This window comes from Brienomyrus brachyistius, unplaced genomic scaffold (assembly GCF_023856365.1).
Source record: "Brienomyrus brachyistius isolate T26 unplaced genomic scaffold, BBRACH_0.4 scaffold68, whole genome shotgun sequence".
NCBI classification, from domain to species: domain Eukaryota; kingdom Metazoa; phylum Chordata; class Actinopteri; order Osteoglossiformes; family Mormyridae; genus Brienomyrus; species Brienomyrus brachyistius.
This window is the reverse complement of record NW_026042343.1, coordinates 2,415-18,801: the sequence shown is the minus strand read 5'-3', so window position 1 is coordinate 18,801 and position 16,387 is coordinate 2,415. Positions and strand designations below refer to the sequence as shown.

The following is a 16,387-nucleotide window of genomic DNA, read 5'->3' as shown; positions in this document are numbered from 1 at the left end:
TCCCGTAACCATTAAGACACCACTGCCCATAGACTATGGGATAAAACCCACCAAAACACTATTACAAAAGTATTTCCATGTTCTCCATCGTTTTCTGATGTGACATGTTTTGGAGGAATACCTTTGATGGCCAAATTCATCTCGGGTCTTCATTATTTCATTACGTGTGAGCCTAATCTTTTGCTTGGCTGCACTGCCATCTACAGTTTGGAAGAGTTACTACAGCCCTGGCAGCCTTTCTTCCACTCCACACCTCCAGAGGTCCCTGCCAGAAACGGGTATTTCCCTTACCAGCCAAATTAAGATAAGATTCAAATTAATCATAATTGTTATATTTGGCTGCAGATCCACAATAACACTCAAAGCAAAACCATAAAAGCTATGCTGGTATGAATCTTTTAAAGGATGGTTTCAGAGGCATTAAGTAACGACTAAAGCAAACGAACATATCCAGTATCGTGTTGGTCGTGACTAAAGCGAACGAACATATCCAGTATCGTGTTGGTCGTGACTAAAGCGAACGAACATATCCAGTATCGTGTTGGTCGTGACTAAAGCAAACGAACATATCCAGTATCGTGTTGGTCGTGACTAAAGCGAACGAACATATCCAGTATCGTGTTGGTCGTGACTAAAGCAAACGAACATATCCAGTATCGTGTTGGTCGTGACTAAAGCAAACGAACATATCCAGTATCGTGTTGGTCGTGACTAAAGCAAACGAACATATCCAGTATCGTGTTGGTCGTGACTAAAGCAAACGAACATATCCAGTATCGTGTTGATCATGACTAAAGCAAACGAACATATCCAGTATCGTGCTGGTCGTGACTAAAGCAAACGAACATATCCAGTATCGTGTTGGTCATGACTAAAGCAAACGAACATATCCAGTATCGTGTTGGTCGTGACTAAAGCAAACGAACATATCCAGTATCGTGCTGGTCGTGACTAAAGCGAACGAACATATCCAGTATCGTGTTGGTCGTGACATAATGGCAACGAACATATCCAGTATCGTGTTGGTCGTGACATAATGGCAACAACAGACAGTAATTCTATATATGTGCTTTCATATTTTATATCCAAAAATAAATTATGTAGGAGACATTCTATATTTTTTTATTTTATTTAACAGTGAAATAAACAAAACCAAATGTACAATATCCTCCTGAGATCAATAAAACTGTGAAAAATACAACAACAAAAAAAGTAAAGTGGTACCGTTTTAAAAATAAAATTTCTGACCTGGTTCTTCGAACAGTTAGCTTGGCCAGTTGTGTTGTACATCATTCCCATGTCATTTTCCCGGCAGTGAGCATTTTTTGTGCACAACTGAACACAACTTCACATAATATCAACATAAGGTAAGGTGTTTCTGTATTTCTGATGCGTGTGGCAACATGCAGGTACGAAAAACATACCAGAATATTTCGGTGGCATAAACTTACTTTGTATACCTGAATATAGTAATCTCTGAAGCATAATAATATTTAGCATTAGGGTAGTTATGTCCAGTTAATCTCCGGAGCGACCACTGATTTAAAAACAAACACAGGATATGGGGAAACCAAAGGTAACTCTTTGAGGACATACGATATGAATGACAGATTATCATTTTGAAAGATAAGTACAGAATCTGTATCATTTTCAGTGAAATATGCATGGTCAATATAGATGCAATTATAAGGCCAGCATCAAGTTGATTTAATTCTCTCAGCAATATATACAAACGATAAAGCTGATATGTGGAATATGCAGTGACCATACGAAGGGAAACCCTGATGGAAGTTCTTAACGTTACAGCTTCAGATGCGGAAGGATTTTTACGTGAAAATTCAAACCTTGTGTCGTTATCAGTCCCGTGTTTCAGTTTGCCCAGAATCTAGATTTTTTTTTCCACAGACGAGATAGAGACACTGACTCATCCATGTGTCCAACAGAGGATGGAGGGTCCCCTCTTCCTAGTCTTAAGAGGGATCACAGTCTGTTTTTTAAAACTGGATTTTCAAAATCCTGGATCCAGAACCCATTTAAGCTCCTTTTGACCACAATGGTGGATAGCTGAATATCCTTGTTGGTCAGGTCCTGTTGGATGTCCAGACTTGAATTAGTGTCCATTGGTCTCAGGAGCAGGAACAGGTGTTGGAGTAGAGGATCTGGAAGTGACCGGAACCTTCTCTGTGCCAGGGCTGGGCGTGGGGGCACTGTCAGCCTTCCCGGTCGCCCTGGCAGCCGCAGTGGAGTGGGCCTTGGGCTGGGCCTGCAGGCCCGGGCTGCAGATTAGGTGGTGTCTCTCCCAGTCCTTGTGCTGGCAGAAGGAACCGCAGTAGCGCGCAGCGTTGCAGCCGCTGCACGTCTCGCTGGCCTTGCGCCCGCAGTTCCAGCAGCACTACAAAGTGAAACCCAACAGACTGTCATTGCAATGCATTTCCATGGCGGAGTTACACAGCCCTGTTGTTTGCAAGCTTCAGGTGAATAACTGACCGATTATCCATGCCTCTATCTCTTCTGAATGTGTGTGTGTAGAGCAGTGTTTCCCAACCTTTTTTGAATTGTGTACCCCCTGAGAGATTTTCTCATACCACAAGTACCCCCTTTGTCAAATGTGTTGATGATTCAATAAAAGTAGAACGTACAACTGATTATCAAATTTAAAACATTTTATTAAATCTCCATAACTTGAACATTTAATTCATTAAGCAACACATCCCAGATAGATTTTCTTTCTATACCAGGGCACAGCTAATGGAATGGCTGATAATATTTACCCATCATCAGGGAAATTAAATATAAAAATTTTTTCCACGTACCCCCTGTAATGTGCTCGCGTACCACTAGGGGTACGCGTACCCCCGGTTGGGAATCACTGGTGTAGAGTATTCTGCTACCCTGACATTATTTTTTGTGGTTCTTCCTGTCTTAAAGGCAGGGATTGTCATAACCGCTATGCAAGTATGCATTCACCTTTAAAAGCGATACGTGCGATAATCAATTGAGACAGCGTGAATGCGTACGTGTTTTATGTGCATTTGCGCCGATATGACAAGAAATTATCGTGCATTTTAACCTCTATACAAATGAAGTACAAATTAAAGTTTTTACAGATGAATTCGTACTTGCGTACCAGTTATGTCAATCCCTGCTTATAGATGCACGTCAGTAGGAATTTCGTTGGACTCGTGTACAAATGTTTATTAAACTTCCAGCTTAAGTCTTCTTTTGGTTTATTGACATGGAGGACCGGTCCTCGTGCAGTACGTGGGTCACATATCCCTTTCTAGATTGGAGGTTTTTGTGGGGGACTCCCTCTGCGTGTGACGGTGGGCGTGTGTGTGTATGACCGTCACCTCGCTGGAGTCTTCCTGCTCGTTGATGACCTGGAAGGCGTCCTCGGTGGCCTTCCTCTTGGCCTCGGCGAGGGTCCTCTCCATCTTGGCCCTCTCGGCAGCGATCATCTCGAAGGCTTTCTGCTCGGCCTCAGCCACCGCCTTCTGGACCTCGTCCATTGCCTGCCGCTTCACTTCATTGACAGCCTCCTCTGTGGTGGGGGGTGGGCGGGGGGGGGTTGCTGTTATAGTCCTGCCTTAGTTCAGAAGAACACCCCTCCCCTGCTATGCTACAGGTTCACGGAAGGTTACCCTTTACACAGCATCATGCATCATGTCAACCATCAACAAATGTTTGGAAAACTATTTATTAACCTTCACTTTCTGATATAGACAAGACTGTTGCAAATTTAAAATTTTATTAAAATCGCCATATCAGTCCAGTCCAAGACGATGAAAATACAGATTTACAGATTAGAAGGCAAAATATCTGCCAGACTTTTCTGGTCCCCACAAAGTCTTGTGAATTTTCCCCATACAAATGACTGGAGAGATATAGTTATACAATTACAAACCTGTGTGTATGTGTGTAGGTTGGGGCTAAAGTGTTTGAGTGCTTTAAAAGTTTAGCTTATGATTAATTGTCAGTATTACATCTGACTTATACATAATAATTGTGAGGTTTTCTACAATTAGGAATGATTAAACCAAAATCAGTCCAAAACTGAACAGATCGTGTCTGTGAGTGTGAGCGCAGTTTTGGGGGAAACCCAAATGGGTTAAGGTGACACCTGACGGAGATGCCCCGCGGAAACGGCGGGTCACAGGACCGGCACCGCGGCCTTGCCGCTCAGGCTCCCGCTTATCCATCTAGAGCCTGTTTAGAGCTATGGCTCAGCCCCTGGCGACCAGATGACTGATCTCAGATCAGACAGACTGGCCCTCAAGAGAGCAGGAGGCAGTCTGGAAGCCTCCTATGCCCCCCCCCACCCCCCCAACCCCCACTAAAATCTTACCAGCTTTCCTCCAAATCTCGTCCGGCACGTACGCAGAGCCAAGCCTCAGCACAAAGTCTCTCTGGTTTTCTGTTGGGGCAGAAGAAACGGCATTTTTAGGAGGCCCTGCAGTCGTGGGTGGGTGGGTGGGTGGGTGGCACGTGACGGGCACCGCGGACGAGGCCCGCTTGGACAGGGGAGCCTGGCAGATGGCTTGGAGCTGGGGAGCGGGGCTTGTTTTGCGAGACGACAGCTCTGCCTTCTGTCCTGAGCTGGATCGGACCCACTGGCACCTGCCGCAACCATGTACCATGTACCAAGCTCCAGCCCCCTCTGCTGTGCCAGCACCGCCCGCGCTCCCCTTGGGGGGGGGGGGGGGGGGGGGGGGGGGGGGGGGGGGGGGAGATTCAATGCCTCCATGCTGCACGCCGAATTCCCACAACATGGTTACAGCGGAACTGTGATTCTAGCTATTGGTGCTGTCAAGCTTTAAGATTCCTTATAGTTTACCTTCATTTTGGGGGAAATATGAGGCTTATTTGTGCCAAGTCACCCGTGCGGATCTAAATATTAACATTCATAAGTACAGAGGATCACAACGTAGAGAATGACGATTTTCAATGCGCGATGATAAAGAACTATTATTGATAATGAATTTAAAAAGGAAAAATTGGAACTATGCTACATTAGCTTCAGCCCAGAGAACCTTTTCATGTTACGTAGAAAAAAAATTTATAAAAAAAATACTCCTTCACTTTGAATCATTATTTTTAAAGAATATTTCACTAATTCCTGTCTTAAATGGTCAGGAGAGAAAATGCGGGTGCTTGTGCTGCCTTGGCCACTAAGGACGGGATTTCATCCTGTCAGTAGTAGGTTTAAATTCTACTAGCCGCTTGCACCTGTGTCGTTAATACTGCCCCTTCGGCCTGGCAGAGAGTGTCCCTCCCGACGGTGGGCTCTCACCGGTCTGTCCTCCCTCACCCAGCCGCGGGCTCTGGGCTTTGGGGAAGCTGGAGCCGCTCTTCCCGGCCTCCTCCTGCTCACTGGAGCGCCTCCTCCAATAGTGCAGCTCCTGCCGGTCGGCCTCCTGACAGCGGCGGAGCACGCTGACTGAGCGGCGCGTCTTCTCCACCATGTCCACGATGCAGTTCAGCACCTGCGCAGGGCGCCGAGCGTCAGAAGCCAGAACACAGACGCCCACGCGCAGCGGACCCAGTCCCGTTCGGTATCCCTTTATGAGTTGTAAAGTTTATGGGTATTTATTTAGTGCTGAATATTTCCTTAAATGACTATGTAGGGCATATTGCTAAATATTATAATCATTTATATATGTATGTATAGTATTTACAAAGCATTTGATAAGAATATCGGCTGCAGTATATAAACAATTTCTTTAGCATTTTTCTCTTTGGCTTCCAGATTTGTTGCACACACAAAGGATCATGTTTCCTTCATGCCCCTGCAGGTCTTGGATGCGGCCGATGGATCGGCTCTTACGTGATCGAGGTGCCTCCACTCATCTGACCACTCTCTCTCCGTCAGCCTGTGGTCCACGGGCTCCTCGCGGAAGGCTCCGTTGGTGCCTGGTTAATAACACACATGCACACACCGTTCATATAGTCCCATCATTGTGGGCATAGCCCTAATCCCAACACCAGAACCAGCCCTGACCTTAACCATAAGTAACCATGATTACATTCATTGATTTTTTTTTTTTTTTAACTGAGAATTATATTTTTAAATTGAGATTTATATAGTGGGGACCTGAACAATTTTTCTCAGAAGCTAAAAAGTAACAGATTTGACAGTATGGTGACGACATTTGGTCCCCACAATGTGCTAAGTGCAAACCGGCACGCGCACACACACCATAAAAATGGTGTGACTTCAGCCATCCTGTTCACACTCTCTAAGTGAGAAAACGGGGGTGAAATCCTTCATGGGTCACGTTTGGGGAAACGGCACAGAGAACCGCCCCCCCCCCCCACCCCGAAACCAAAAGAAACTGAAATCGAAAGAAAAACTAAATCATTAATCTTTCTCCTTTTAGCCCGGATTCGCCATCTGGACCAAAACGGCGAGAAACCGAACATCTCCAGTTACTTGAGTATATTGTTGTTTGAATTACTGAAGGGTTCGGCGTACATGAGGCTGATTAAAAGTGCCCTCATTTTAGGACACACCTCATGCGTTCTGGGTTCCAGCTATCACTCAGCACTGCCACCCCCCCCACATTAGGCGTGGTGAATAATATTTTCCATTTCTGGGCACTGGAGCACCTTCCTCTGCTGGCGCGGAGACGCGCAGCTCTGCACATGGTGGCCTCGGAACAGCAGACCTCCATCAGGGCTCCACTCCAGAGGAGAAGGTCTGTGATGAGAACCAGACCCCTGGCACCAGGCTCCAGCTCACATCTGGGAGTCAGCTGTCAGCGCCCCCCCCCCCCCCCCCCCCCAAACCCCTCCACTCTGTGTGCATGCCGACCCGGAGCTGACAGGGCTGCTGGTGTGCGGCCGGACTGTCTGGGGCTCCGGCATTCCGGCACGGAGACAGGCAGGCTGACAGGCGCGATAGTCGCCCCCCCGCGTACCCCCACCCCCCCGCGTACCCCCACCCTCCCGCCGCCTAACCCTATATCACCTATTCCAGACTGACGCATTCATGATGCTGAAACTTTATACACGTGCAACTCTTGCGCCATAGGCGATTGTACATCCTATTAATGCAGGGGCTTTTTTTGTCTCAGACCCCCTGAAAATAATTGCCCCCCACCCTCCCACTCATCAAATTTAATCATGGGGATGGTGGACCATCCAGTATTCCTTTGTGGAATCCCAGAATTGGCCCTGGCTCTTAAGCCTTGCATTTTATCCAAGACAGCCTCTTTTTCAAAAGCCTGACCCAGTTAAAAGGTGAGGCCTTCAAGCACGTCGTCAGACAAGCGCTAAAGCAGCACAGCTTCTCCGTGAGACTGGAAGCAGCATCTCTGCGCAAAATATCGACAGGAAAATGCAGTGCATGCAGCTGATAAAGAAGCTGATAGGAAGCAGGTTAAAGCAGCGACTGACAGCACACATTGATCCCAGCCGTCAGTCTTCCGACCAGTTATCCCAGTCGGGGTTAGGGGTGGCCTGGAGCCGATCCCAGGCAGCACGGGGCACAAGGCAGCCGGGATGCATCACGATCAGTAAGCGGAACAGCTTGAGTCATCGGATGTTTGTGAGAGGAAAGCACCACGTCTCTGGATTATGGCACCCATTATACCATAATTATTGTCAATAGTCTGACCATCAACATACATCTTTCTATCATGTTAAGACAGGTGTGTGTGACTAACATATAAGCAGCTTCAAACCACAGGCACCTTACAAGTTGTGGTTTCCATTTTGACAATTGTGTTCATTTACCTGATGCTTATATGTGAAGCGACTTACAGTACATTTGTGCTCCCTGGGATTTGAACTTACAACCATTGCATTGTTAGCGTAATGCTCTACTTGTATGGTAAAGATAAAGACACCGAGTTTGAGCCGTATGTGGTGATGACTCCTGGGGAAGGGTTGGTTTACCTGAGAGGCGCGGCCTGTCCTTGAGGTCTCGCAGCTCCAGCAGCCTCTGGGGCTCGCGATACAGGTGTGGTACAGCTATGTCCTCCAGGGCGTAGTGCTGCAGGGGCGGGGGCGTCGGGTGCAGCTGGCCAGTCAGAGGCAGGGGGTGGGCAGGGCTGTGCCTGGGGGCGGGGCTGATGGTGCAGATGCGCTTAGCAGGGGGTTCCAGGGGACCTGGGGGCCTCTCGTGAAAGCCATTCTCTTTAGCCCTGCGGACACGGGTCCAAACATAAGAACCACTGCCCTAACTGAATCAAATGTTCCAAATCTAATAAAATGTTCTAAATCTAACCGTTCCAAACTATTTAAAAAGAGCTGCCATTAACTCTGGGAGATTACATATGTAAGATGAGCTTGTATTTTTTTTTATATTTCCTTTTCAGCGGGTTCAGTAGTAGCAGAATGCTAATATTTTATTATTGGTATTTCTTCATTGGTCTGACTGTATGGGGTATGTTGGGGGGGGGGGAGTGATTGCATACGGATGCTGGAAGAGCCTAACGGCCGGACGGCCGGGAGGGGGCTTACGTGCTGGGGCTGTGTCTCTTGGCGTTCTCGCCGGGCCCCAGGAGCAGCTCCGAGGAGTCGGACGGCGATGCCAGTGTGGTGCTGAGCAGCAGGTGCTCATGCTGAGAGAGGTACTGGGCGGGCGTCTGCTTGGCGGCCCGGGCGCAGTGCAAGAGCTCCCTCTGCAGGAGGGGTAGGTTGGCCTGAACAACAGGAGGCATGGACAGCGTTATGAAGAGGGGAGGGGGATGCTTGGGAATAGAAAAAAACATGAGCAGACCCCCCCGAGCCAGGCACTGTAGCTTCACCCCGCTGTCTACCAGACCTGCAAAAATGGCATCTGGTAAATGTAACCAAGAGTTTCATCTTCTCTCTCTGTCCCTCTCCCTCTCTCTCTCTCTCTCTCTGCATTTCAGGGAAATTACAACACCGTAGCTCTTAATAAACGGTTTGGGGTTTCACGACATTTGGATTGCGGTGGCAGAAATCCAGACTGACCCGATTGGGCCCGGGGCCTAGGAGGAAACTGAAATGGTTCAGATTTTTTGCTCATACAAGGTCAGTGCCAGAGTAAAGCCGTCCAGCACCGCGGAGCTGCACCGCGGGGCCCGGTGTGTGGAAGCACTCTGTGTAATGAGAAACAGGCCCTCGCCTGTACTATTATGGCCTGCTTTTTCACCCTGTTGGATCGGCCCCGGCAGTGTTTGCCACGTGTCCTTTACCCATCCATCCAGCAGGGGGTGCAAGTTTTAAGGCCCCAGTGTGGACCAAATGTGATGCTCAAAGGACATGAAATGGCACAAAAACAAACATACTGTCTAAACTTCACTGCCGCGTTTCTCCGCTGTAAAAAAAAAATGTCATTCTGATTGGGGACAGTGTCACATTCTCCAGATGTCATGTTAAACTGTGAAGCAAACTGCCTGTTAACTAGCCTAAATGTTTCTTACATTAAACTTTATTACAGCAATCTTGTAAATTAGCTGCCTACCTAGAAGTCTTGCTTGACCACAAATGCAGGTAATGAGCAGTGCCTTTTTATGTATATAATAAAAAAAAAACATTGACGTGTTCCGTTTCCAAAAGGTCGGTCTTTGTTGAGAATTTGTTGTGGCTAAATTCGTGTGTTGAGCCCGACCTGGACACATAAGCCAGTGAGAACCCGTAGATTTTTTATATGCGAAATCAGAACACTGGCAGATTTCAGAGGACGGAATCCACGAACAAAACATGCTGAAAATACTCATTTTCTCTGACAGTTCTTAGTTGGGGCATATAGGAATCAGATGACATTGATGAAAGTTCTTGTGGAACACATGTTGCATTACAATCATAAACGGGGTTGTTGGTCGGCATGGTGGGGGGGGGGGTGTATTGGCAAAAGCAGGAAGGCTGTACCTTTAGGAAGGGGATGACGAACGGCCGCAGGGGGAAGTTAGTCGCCTCCTGTAGTCTGGAGTGAAATTCCTCGATGGTGACGGTGGAGTTCTGCGACGGAAAAGGACACAAAGCAGGCCGAGGCTTTAGCAAAACCCTCCAAAAATACGGGGGGGTCGCAGGCGTGAAGAGCAGTCCCCCCCGAAACCTAATGCCATACGCTGTGCCGCAGTCACCCAAAATCTTTTTTTTTCCTATTAAAAAATATAGATTTTCCATTTCTGCTTACTTTCTATTTCGCAGAATTGCCACTGAGCCTTTCAGTCATTTACGATAAAATGAGATTCAGACACTGGGCCTTGACCCCAACACCACTAGACAGAGATACGATAAGCACTTCAATAGACGTTTCAGGCCAACTGACGAAACCGTAAGAGCGATGCTGTACAGATTACACATATTTCATTCTCTGCAGACCTCCGGCACAGAAAGAAATGTCTCGCGAGGACACAAGAGGGTGAAACTCTTATCAAAACAGAGTGCGGTGTCTCTGCTCACATTATGTTTGCCATTTTCCCGAGTATGTAGGACACGCCCTGGCTTTGAACCAAACGTGACAGAAATCTTCCATTATTGGTGGAATTCCCCTTTAAGTGCTGGCTCCGCCCCCTGCAAGCACTCACCACCAGCGCCAGCACCAAGCTGCGCACGCTCTCCCCGATCTCCGGCGAGATGTCGCTCCCGAACTGCTGCAGCGTCGTCAGGAAACGCTTCAGCTTGCTGAGCTGCCGGGCCCCGCAGGTGGCGGGCAGCTGCTGATTGGCCAGAGATGATGAGGATGACGCCGGCCCGTTGCTATAGTGCTGGGGCGGGGAGGGAACTGCATTCAAAGTAGGTGGGGAGTTATTAATCCCATTGGTCACTAAGGAAAGAAATGAATAAGCGTTCGTCTGGTGACTGGCCACATTGCTGGCGATGTGGTACGAAGAACAAAAATTACACAATTTTATAATCTAGCATCGCAAGATTAAGTAATTGCGCTTATTGGCTTTAATAAAATTCAGTTTTATATAGCACAATTCCCACCGAGACTGCCAAAGAGCTCCCATCGTTAAACAAACAAGACAAAACAAATAATACTGAAAATTAAATTTGGTCTAACAGCGCTGTGGCAGTCATGTCTGTACAAATTGTCAAAGTGTGCCTGAATCAGAATGTGTAATGCAGTGGCTCTCAAAAGACCCCCTCAAAAAACACCTTTCCATATGGGGGGGGCAAAATGATAAAACACTAAAATAGCTACCAATAAAATCTGTCAAGCTTGCAGGTGAGGTGAATTATTTTTATTTTTTTTTGCATATTTTGAGGGTCTTGTAACTCTTTCCAAATTATTTGCCACTCCACAATTTGGGGCCCACAGGTCTAATGATCCATCACTGCGTCTCCTGGACAGAAGTTCTCCTGAAGCGATGATGTTTGTAGGGGCAGCCCAGAAGAGGGAGGCGGGACTTACGTGTGGCAGAAGGGAAGGAGACGGGGCGAGGCCCGCTGGGGTTGGCAGAGGGCAGAGGGGGCATAGCAGAAGGCGCTGGTCTGGAATGAGCTTTGACATCCACAGGAGAACCAGGCATGGCAGACCTCTTCTTGTCTCGGTCTGAAAGGGGCGAGCCCAGAATTAGCCGTGTGATTGCCCACAGGTAACGAGTAGTCCTTTCGGGCCACAAAGACCTCCCCGGCTTCTTCCATGACCTCATTCCAGACAAATCAGGCCTGGACACGGCTTTCGCAACTGATCGAAACAGCGGGTAAGTGCTGGAAAGGAAACAATCAGAAAGCCTTCTCATCCAGAGGGGAAAGGGGGAAAAAAATGAACAAATAAAATAAAAATCAGACACACAAGATGGGTTTGAGTCACTCAGTTCGGGCGCCAACACCAGAGCAATACCAGAGCAGAGTTTTCCTCCCATAAATGCTTGTTATGCGACACGCAACAAAATGGGATAGGAAAAGCCTTGTTCCAGGAATTAACTGGATGCCATCTAACTTTGATCTATACGAAGATCCATTAGAAGAAGCTCTAAAAGATACATTTTAATAACAGAGTGTGTCAAAAAATACATTTCTGAACGTTTCTGAAACGCTAAATTTCAGCCGCTGACTTTCTTGGGTGCAATGCATCCAGCATCTTATTGCAGTGATCGGTATCAAGCACGAAAACTCCAGACTAGACGAAAAGCTACAGCTACTGATTCATGTTCATGCTTTCAAGAAGTGTCTGTGACAGATGTCAAATGGCATATTGCTGTGAAAATCTGAATGATGTTTTGCCATAGTGCATGAACAAATACCAGCAGCCAGCCCTAACCAACTCATAGCCGGAGGAGACTCAACAAATGCAAACGAAGAGTAACAGTTGTTTAAAAATGCTGATTAGACACGGCACACAACAAATAAGTAAGCAATTCAAAATCAATTAAAAGTGAACTTGATCATATAAAATGTGCCATGAGTCATTAATCATAACCCATCATTGATTCAGAGCAAACTACACCCCCATTCTTTCTGAAGCAGCATGATTTCAGAACTAGTGAAAGTCCAGTTTAAAAATCAACCAGCCTCAAATATACTGGACGACGCCATACAATTTACTACAACAAAAAGAGAAGAACCATATTCAGCATCGTACAGAGATCAGACACACCGAGTCCCCGCGACTTCAGTCTCGGGAGTGCTCGCATCCGCGCGCAGATCCACTCAGATAAGGGCAACCCGCGCGAGCGCTGCCATGGCGATGGGGCATGTGGCAGCACGCATCGCTGCACCCCGTTATCGGACAGCTCCGCCTCCCCCCCCCCATCACCGCCACCTGAGCCCCAGATGCCTCGCCTTTCCCGGCTCTGACGGTTCCCCTGGTGCTCCAGCAGCGCCTCTTAATGGGTCGGCCAAGGGCCGCTGCTTCGCTCGCCCCACCTGCCACGTTTAAGGAATGGGGGGGGGGGGGTTTGTGCAGATGGACGCCAACATGCTTTGTGCTTGAATCGCACAGCATACAAACAAGACCCACGATCTGGACGCCCTGGAGGCCAGAGCGGCACAGGAGAACCGCGCAGGAACTTGAGGAACATCTCCGCTTGAATCCCCCGTGTTCGAGGTCACTTACAAGCCAGACACCGCTTCATAGCCGTATCAGTCGCTACGGCAACCACACGACGCACTTCATCCCGGCCGCAGACGACGCACCATGAGCTTGACGAAAGCAAAAGCCGACAGTCAGCAACACTAAGCACAGGCCAGCGGTGGTGGTGGGACACTGGAAATGAATGGCTCCCGTTTTAGAAAAGAATGATACTCAGTTGCCGGGGGTGTTGCCGTACACAGGTCTGGCTAATGGACGACCTACCCCCCCGCCCCCCCATCACGCAGCTGTACCGGATAATGCCTGTCAATAAAAAGAAAAGCACGTCTCCCTGTTTAGCATCGTCACTGCAGCGAGACCTGGTTTTGTTCCTACACCCATCCAGAGTAAATATTGGTCCAAACAGCATTTGCTTAACTGTCCTGCCAGCCACCCGTCACCTTTTCAGTTAAACAAGAAAGATAATAGCGGGAAGCGTTGGGGGGGGGGGGGGGGGGGGGGGCGCCCTGCAAGGCATCATGGGGTAATCCCGGGATGTGGTTAACAACGGACGGATGTTAAGAAACGGGAACGAAATAGTGGAGTGGAAGTGTGGATAAGAGAGAACCGCTTACTGATTCATGAGCACGTGGCTTTAATATGGCGGGAAAAACATGAGGTCAAGGTGGAAGAGATGAAGAGGGTGGTTACATACCAGCATTTCAGGCTGTTTGTAGTGCAAAATACCAGACCCCTGGCCTTAAGACACAGACTTAAGAAAATCCTCTTTCCTAACTGAAGCGTTTCCTAACCCTAATTTCAAAAACTCAGAAGCAGAGCGACTGGTGAGAACATCATCACGGTTGGTGGAGGGGCTGACATTTTCGCTCGGAAATCTTCATTTGCAGCAATTCCCTCACTTTCTGTAGTGTGAACTGGACAGCTTGCACAGCATGGAGGATAGAGCAGGAAGCCCTGTGTCAGCTGACAGGAAATAGAGCCATTATTAGAAGCTAAATGCATCCATTCTCAGGCCATCGGCGTCGCCTGCAGTCTCCTCTTCTCAGAATGTCACCCTAGAGATTCCCTGGGATTAAAAAGCCCCCCGTGATTCGTTCTGTGACGGGCAACAGCCCGAGTCTGTGACAGAAGTCAGCGCAGTCGTGGGCGTCTTCGCCTTGCTGAAAACAGACAGCTGGGGCAAACATGGAAATTACGGCTGGGGCTGTGACGTCCGTGCAGACTGTGACAGTTACGGGGACCTGATTAACCACTTTTGCGAGGTCAGTCTGAACAGACTGTGGATGAGAACTACAGCAACAAGCTTCCTGAAGAACATCACCAAGCATGTACTGTGATGAAGGGCATCAAACAAAGTGGCAGATACCCGCTAAATAACGGGGCGAGCTGAGGCAGCAACCCCAATTTCATATCTAACTCTGGCCGTGATGCATAGCTAAGGCACCCCCGCTGCTCAGGGAATGAGCCGGAATTACACCGGCCATAAACCGCATTACTGCATTCTGACATTCGTCCGACATTAATATTAAAAATCATTACAGTCTCACTCAGCTTCTTCAAATGAACAGCCATTGTATTAACACACATTAGTACAGGGAAAGGACGGTGAAATTCATATTCATAAAAATACCACCAGGAAAGCCTCTGACTTCTTTATGTTTGTAGCAAGATTCCAGACAGCTTAAGTAGGCCAAAGTGCTGAAGTTTGATGCAACGGAGCTATGCGTGAAAATGACAGTGATGCATCATGTTGTTACAAAGACGCAGGAGCCCCAACCACCGTGCATTTCACAATAACAATCCGCCGCCCCCCCCCACCCCACCCCTGCCAAGCCCTCCTCTCCCCTTCCTGCCTCTCAGGTCCACAGAGGCCTGGTTAGAGAAGGAACAGGCAAAGTGACACAGGGCGACTCACTGCCTTCCTACCCAGCAGCCTCAGTGCATAATGAGCATCGGAACCGAAAGAAAAGCTCCCATATGAATCGTCCTTCACCGTCTTCCAATGATGCCGCCGCTATTGGGAACTGAAGAGCAAGTTCCCAAAACTGAGTGAGTTTTGTAAATTTGCTCCACAGTTTCAGTTCAGACGTGACGCCATTGTCATGCACCTACTTTCCTAGAACTTTCCTAGAACCAGGTGTCACTAAGAATCTACAGCGGGTCCTCACGGCTTTGGACATAAAAGAGTTAAACGTAGCTTTTATTTTTTTTTTGCTGCAGGCTTGCTCATGCGGCCACTGCCCCCCGCCGGCCCTCTGCTGTCCTCTCCACCCCACCCCCCCCCGCCAGCCCTCTGCTGTCCCTCCCCAACCCCCCCCCCCCAGCCCTCTGCTGTCCTCTCCACCATATGGATCTAATCGGGCGAAAGCCGGCCAGCTGGGGCCTTCAACAGTCACCTGTGACAAGAGAAAAGAGACAGACGGCTTAGGATTCCAATCCAAGGGAGGGACAATGTGTTTCGAGCGATATAGAGAAGTGGGGGGGGGCACACGCGACTCGGACCGCGTCAGTGAGAGCGAGGGAGCAGAATTGGCCTCAGACAAAGACGGCACCTGGTCCTCTCCCCGTCCGCGCGCGACGACAATGCAGCTCACATCTGTTTCTGCCTCCCGCTCGCGCCCCCAGCTTAATCCGCCCCCATCTTTTCTCCTCGCAGCACAACAACAGGTCTTAATCTCCAAGCCCTGCTCGCAGGCGGCTGCACAAACAGTCTACATTTTCTTTTTCTTTTTTAAAATTGCCAAACGCGTGCACGTGCAGGGTGAGCTCAGCCGGTGGGGTGAAGGCACGCTCGCCTCCCCCCCCCGGTCCGCGCGTTCTTTAAGAACGTGCGGCCGAACGTGCAGCCCCTGACAGAGTGTGCAACTGCGTTACGGTTAATTTACTCATTTGTTTCATGATCTCATAAAAATAAGCAAACACAGCCTTCCTCTGTGAAAAATCATCTTCAGCTGCTACGAACTACTGTCCCCTGTACGTATCCCACAACTCCCACAAACGTATGAATGAGACACGGGAAAAAAAAAAAAAACGAACATCAACACACTTAAGTAACAGCTGACGTAATTACAATTAACTCACATTAAATACTTAAGGAATAATTGATTTGGGAATAATTGACACAGCGGCCATTCAAGCACCGAATGAGTGAAGTTAATCAAAAACACACCGGATTTGGCTTCAGTCTGAGGATTTCTCAGTGTTCCAGTCCGTTATACTACTTAAGGTTATATACATCTGCTGCCTGCTGAAGGTTGCAGGCTCTCTACGCAAACAGATGACAGGGAGGCTCTAAACTATAGGAGAATCGAGACAAAAGTACTTTGGGAGCCCAGGATGGCATGTGATACTGCCACCATCCTCATGTGCAGGTTGTCGGCTCCCGAGGACAGCAAACAGGTCACGCCTGAGCAGAGCAGACCCTTCCCCCTG

General features: G+C 48.3%; 1 protein-coding gene and 1 long non-coding RNA gene across 3 annotated transcripts; one reads left to right on the top strand and one right to left on the bottom strand.

The window, feature by feature from the left end:
• Positions 1-1,106: 1,106 nt before the first annotated feature.
• Positions 1,107-12,402, bottom strand: LOC125725506 (protein CBFA2T2-like). 2 transcript variants are annotated; one of them, XM_049002453.1, is made up of 10 exons: positions 11,333-12,402; positions 10,503-10,741; positions 9,841-9,930; positions 8,464-8,645; positions 7,897-8,144; positions 5,825-5,910; positions 5,291-5,483; positions 4,346-4,414; positions 3,351-3,541; positions 1,107-2,392 (listed from the first exon to the last, which is right to left on the bottom strand). In XM_049002453.1, exons 1-10 carry the CDS (start codon positions 11,784-11,786, stop codon positions 2,111-2,113), a joined length of 2,034 nt encoding a protein of 677 aa, XP_048858410.1. In that variant the 5' UTR covers positions 11,787-12,402; the 3' UTR covers positions 1,107-2,110. The 2 variants fall into 2 exon arrangements, with proteins under 2 accessions (XP_048858410.1, XP_048858411.1); XM_049002454.1 differs by having other exon boundaries at positions 10,503-10,699; positions 11,333-12,401.
• On the top strand, positions 5,480-9,421 carry LOC125725510 (uncharacterized). The gene is made up of 2 exons (XR_007387512.1): positions 5,480-5,833; positions 8,859-9,421. It is a non-coding gene; the product is annotated as an uncharacterized LOC125725510 (long non-coding RNA).
• Positions 12,403-16,387: the final 3,985 nt, after the last annotated feature.

What these genes read in the sequence shown, in the direction of transcription:
- LOC125725506 (XM_049002453.1), bottom strand. Translation starts at nt 11,786, where the DNA reads ATGGGAGGAAAACTCTGCTCTGGTATTGCTCTGGTGTTGGCGCCCGAA. An exon ending in CTCCTTCCCTTCTGCCACAC is followed by an intron (nt 10,742 to 11,332) that starts GTAAGTCCCGCC and finishes TTCTTTCCTTAG; the next exon opens with TGACCAATGGGATTAATAAC. An exon ending in AGTGGAGGCACCTCGATCAC is followed by an intron (nt 5,484 to 5,824) that starts GTAAGAGCCGAT and finishes CGCCCTGCGCAG; the next exon opens with GTGCTGAACTGCATCGTGGA.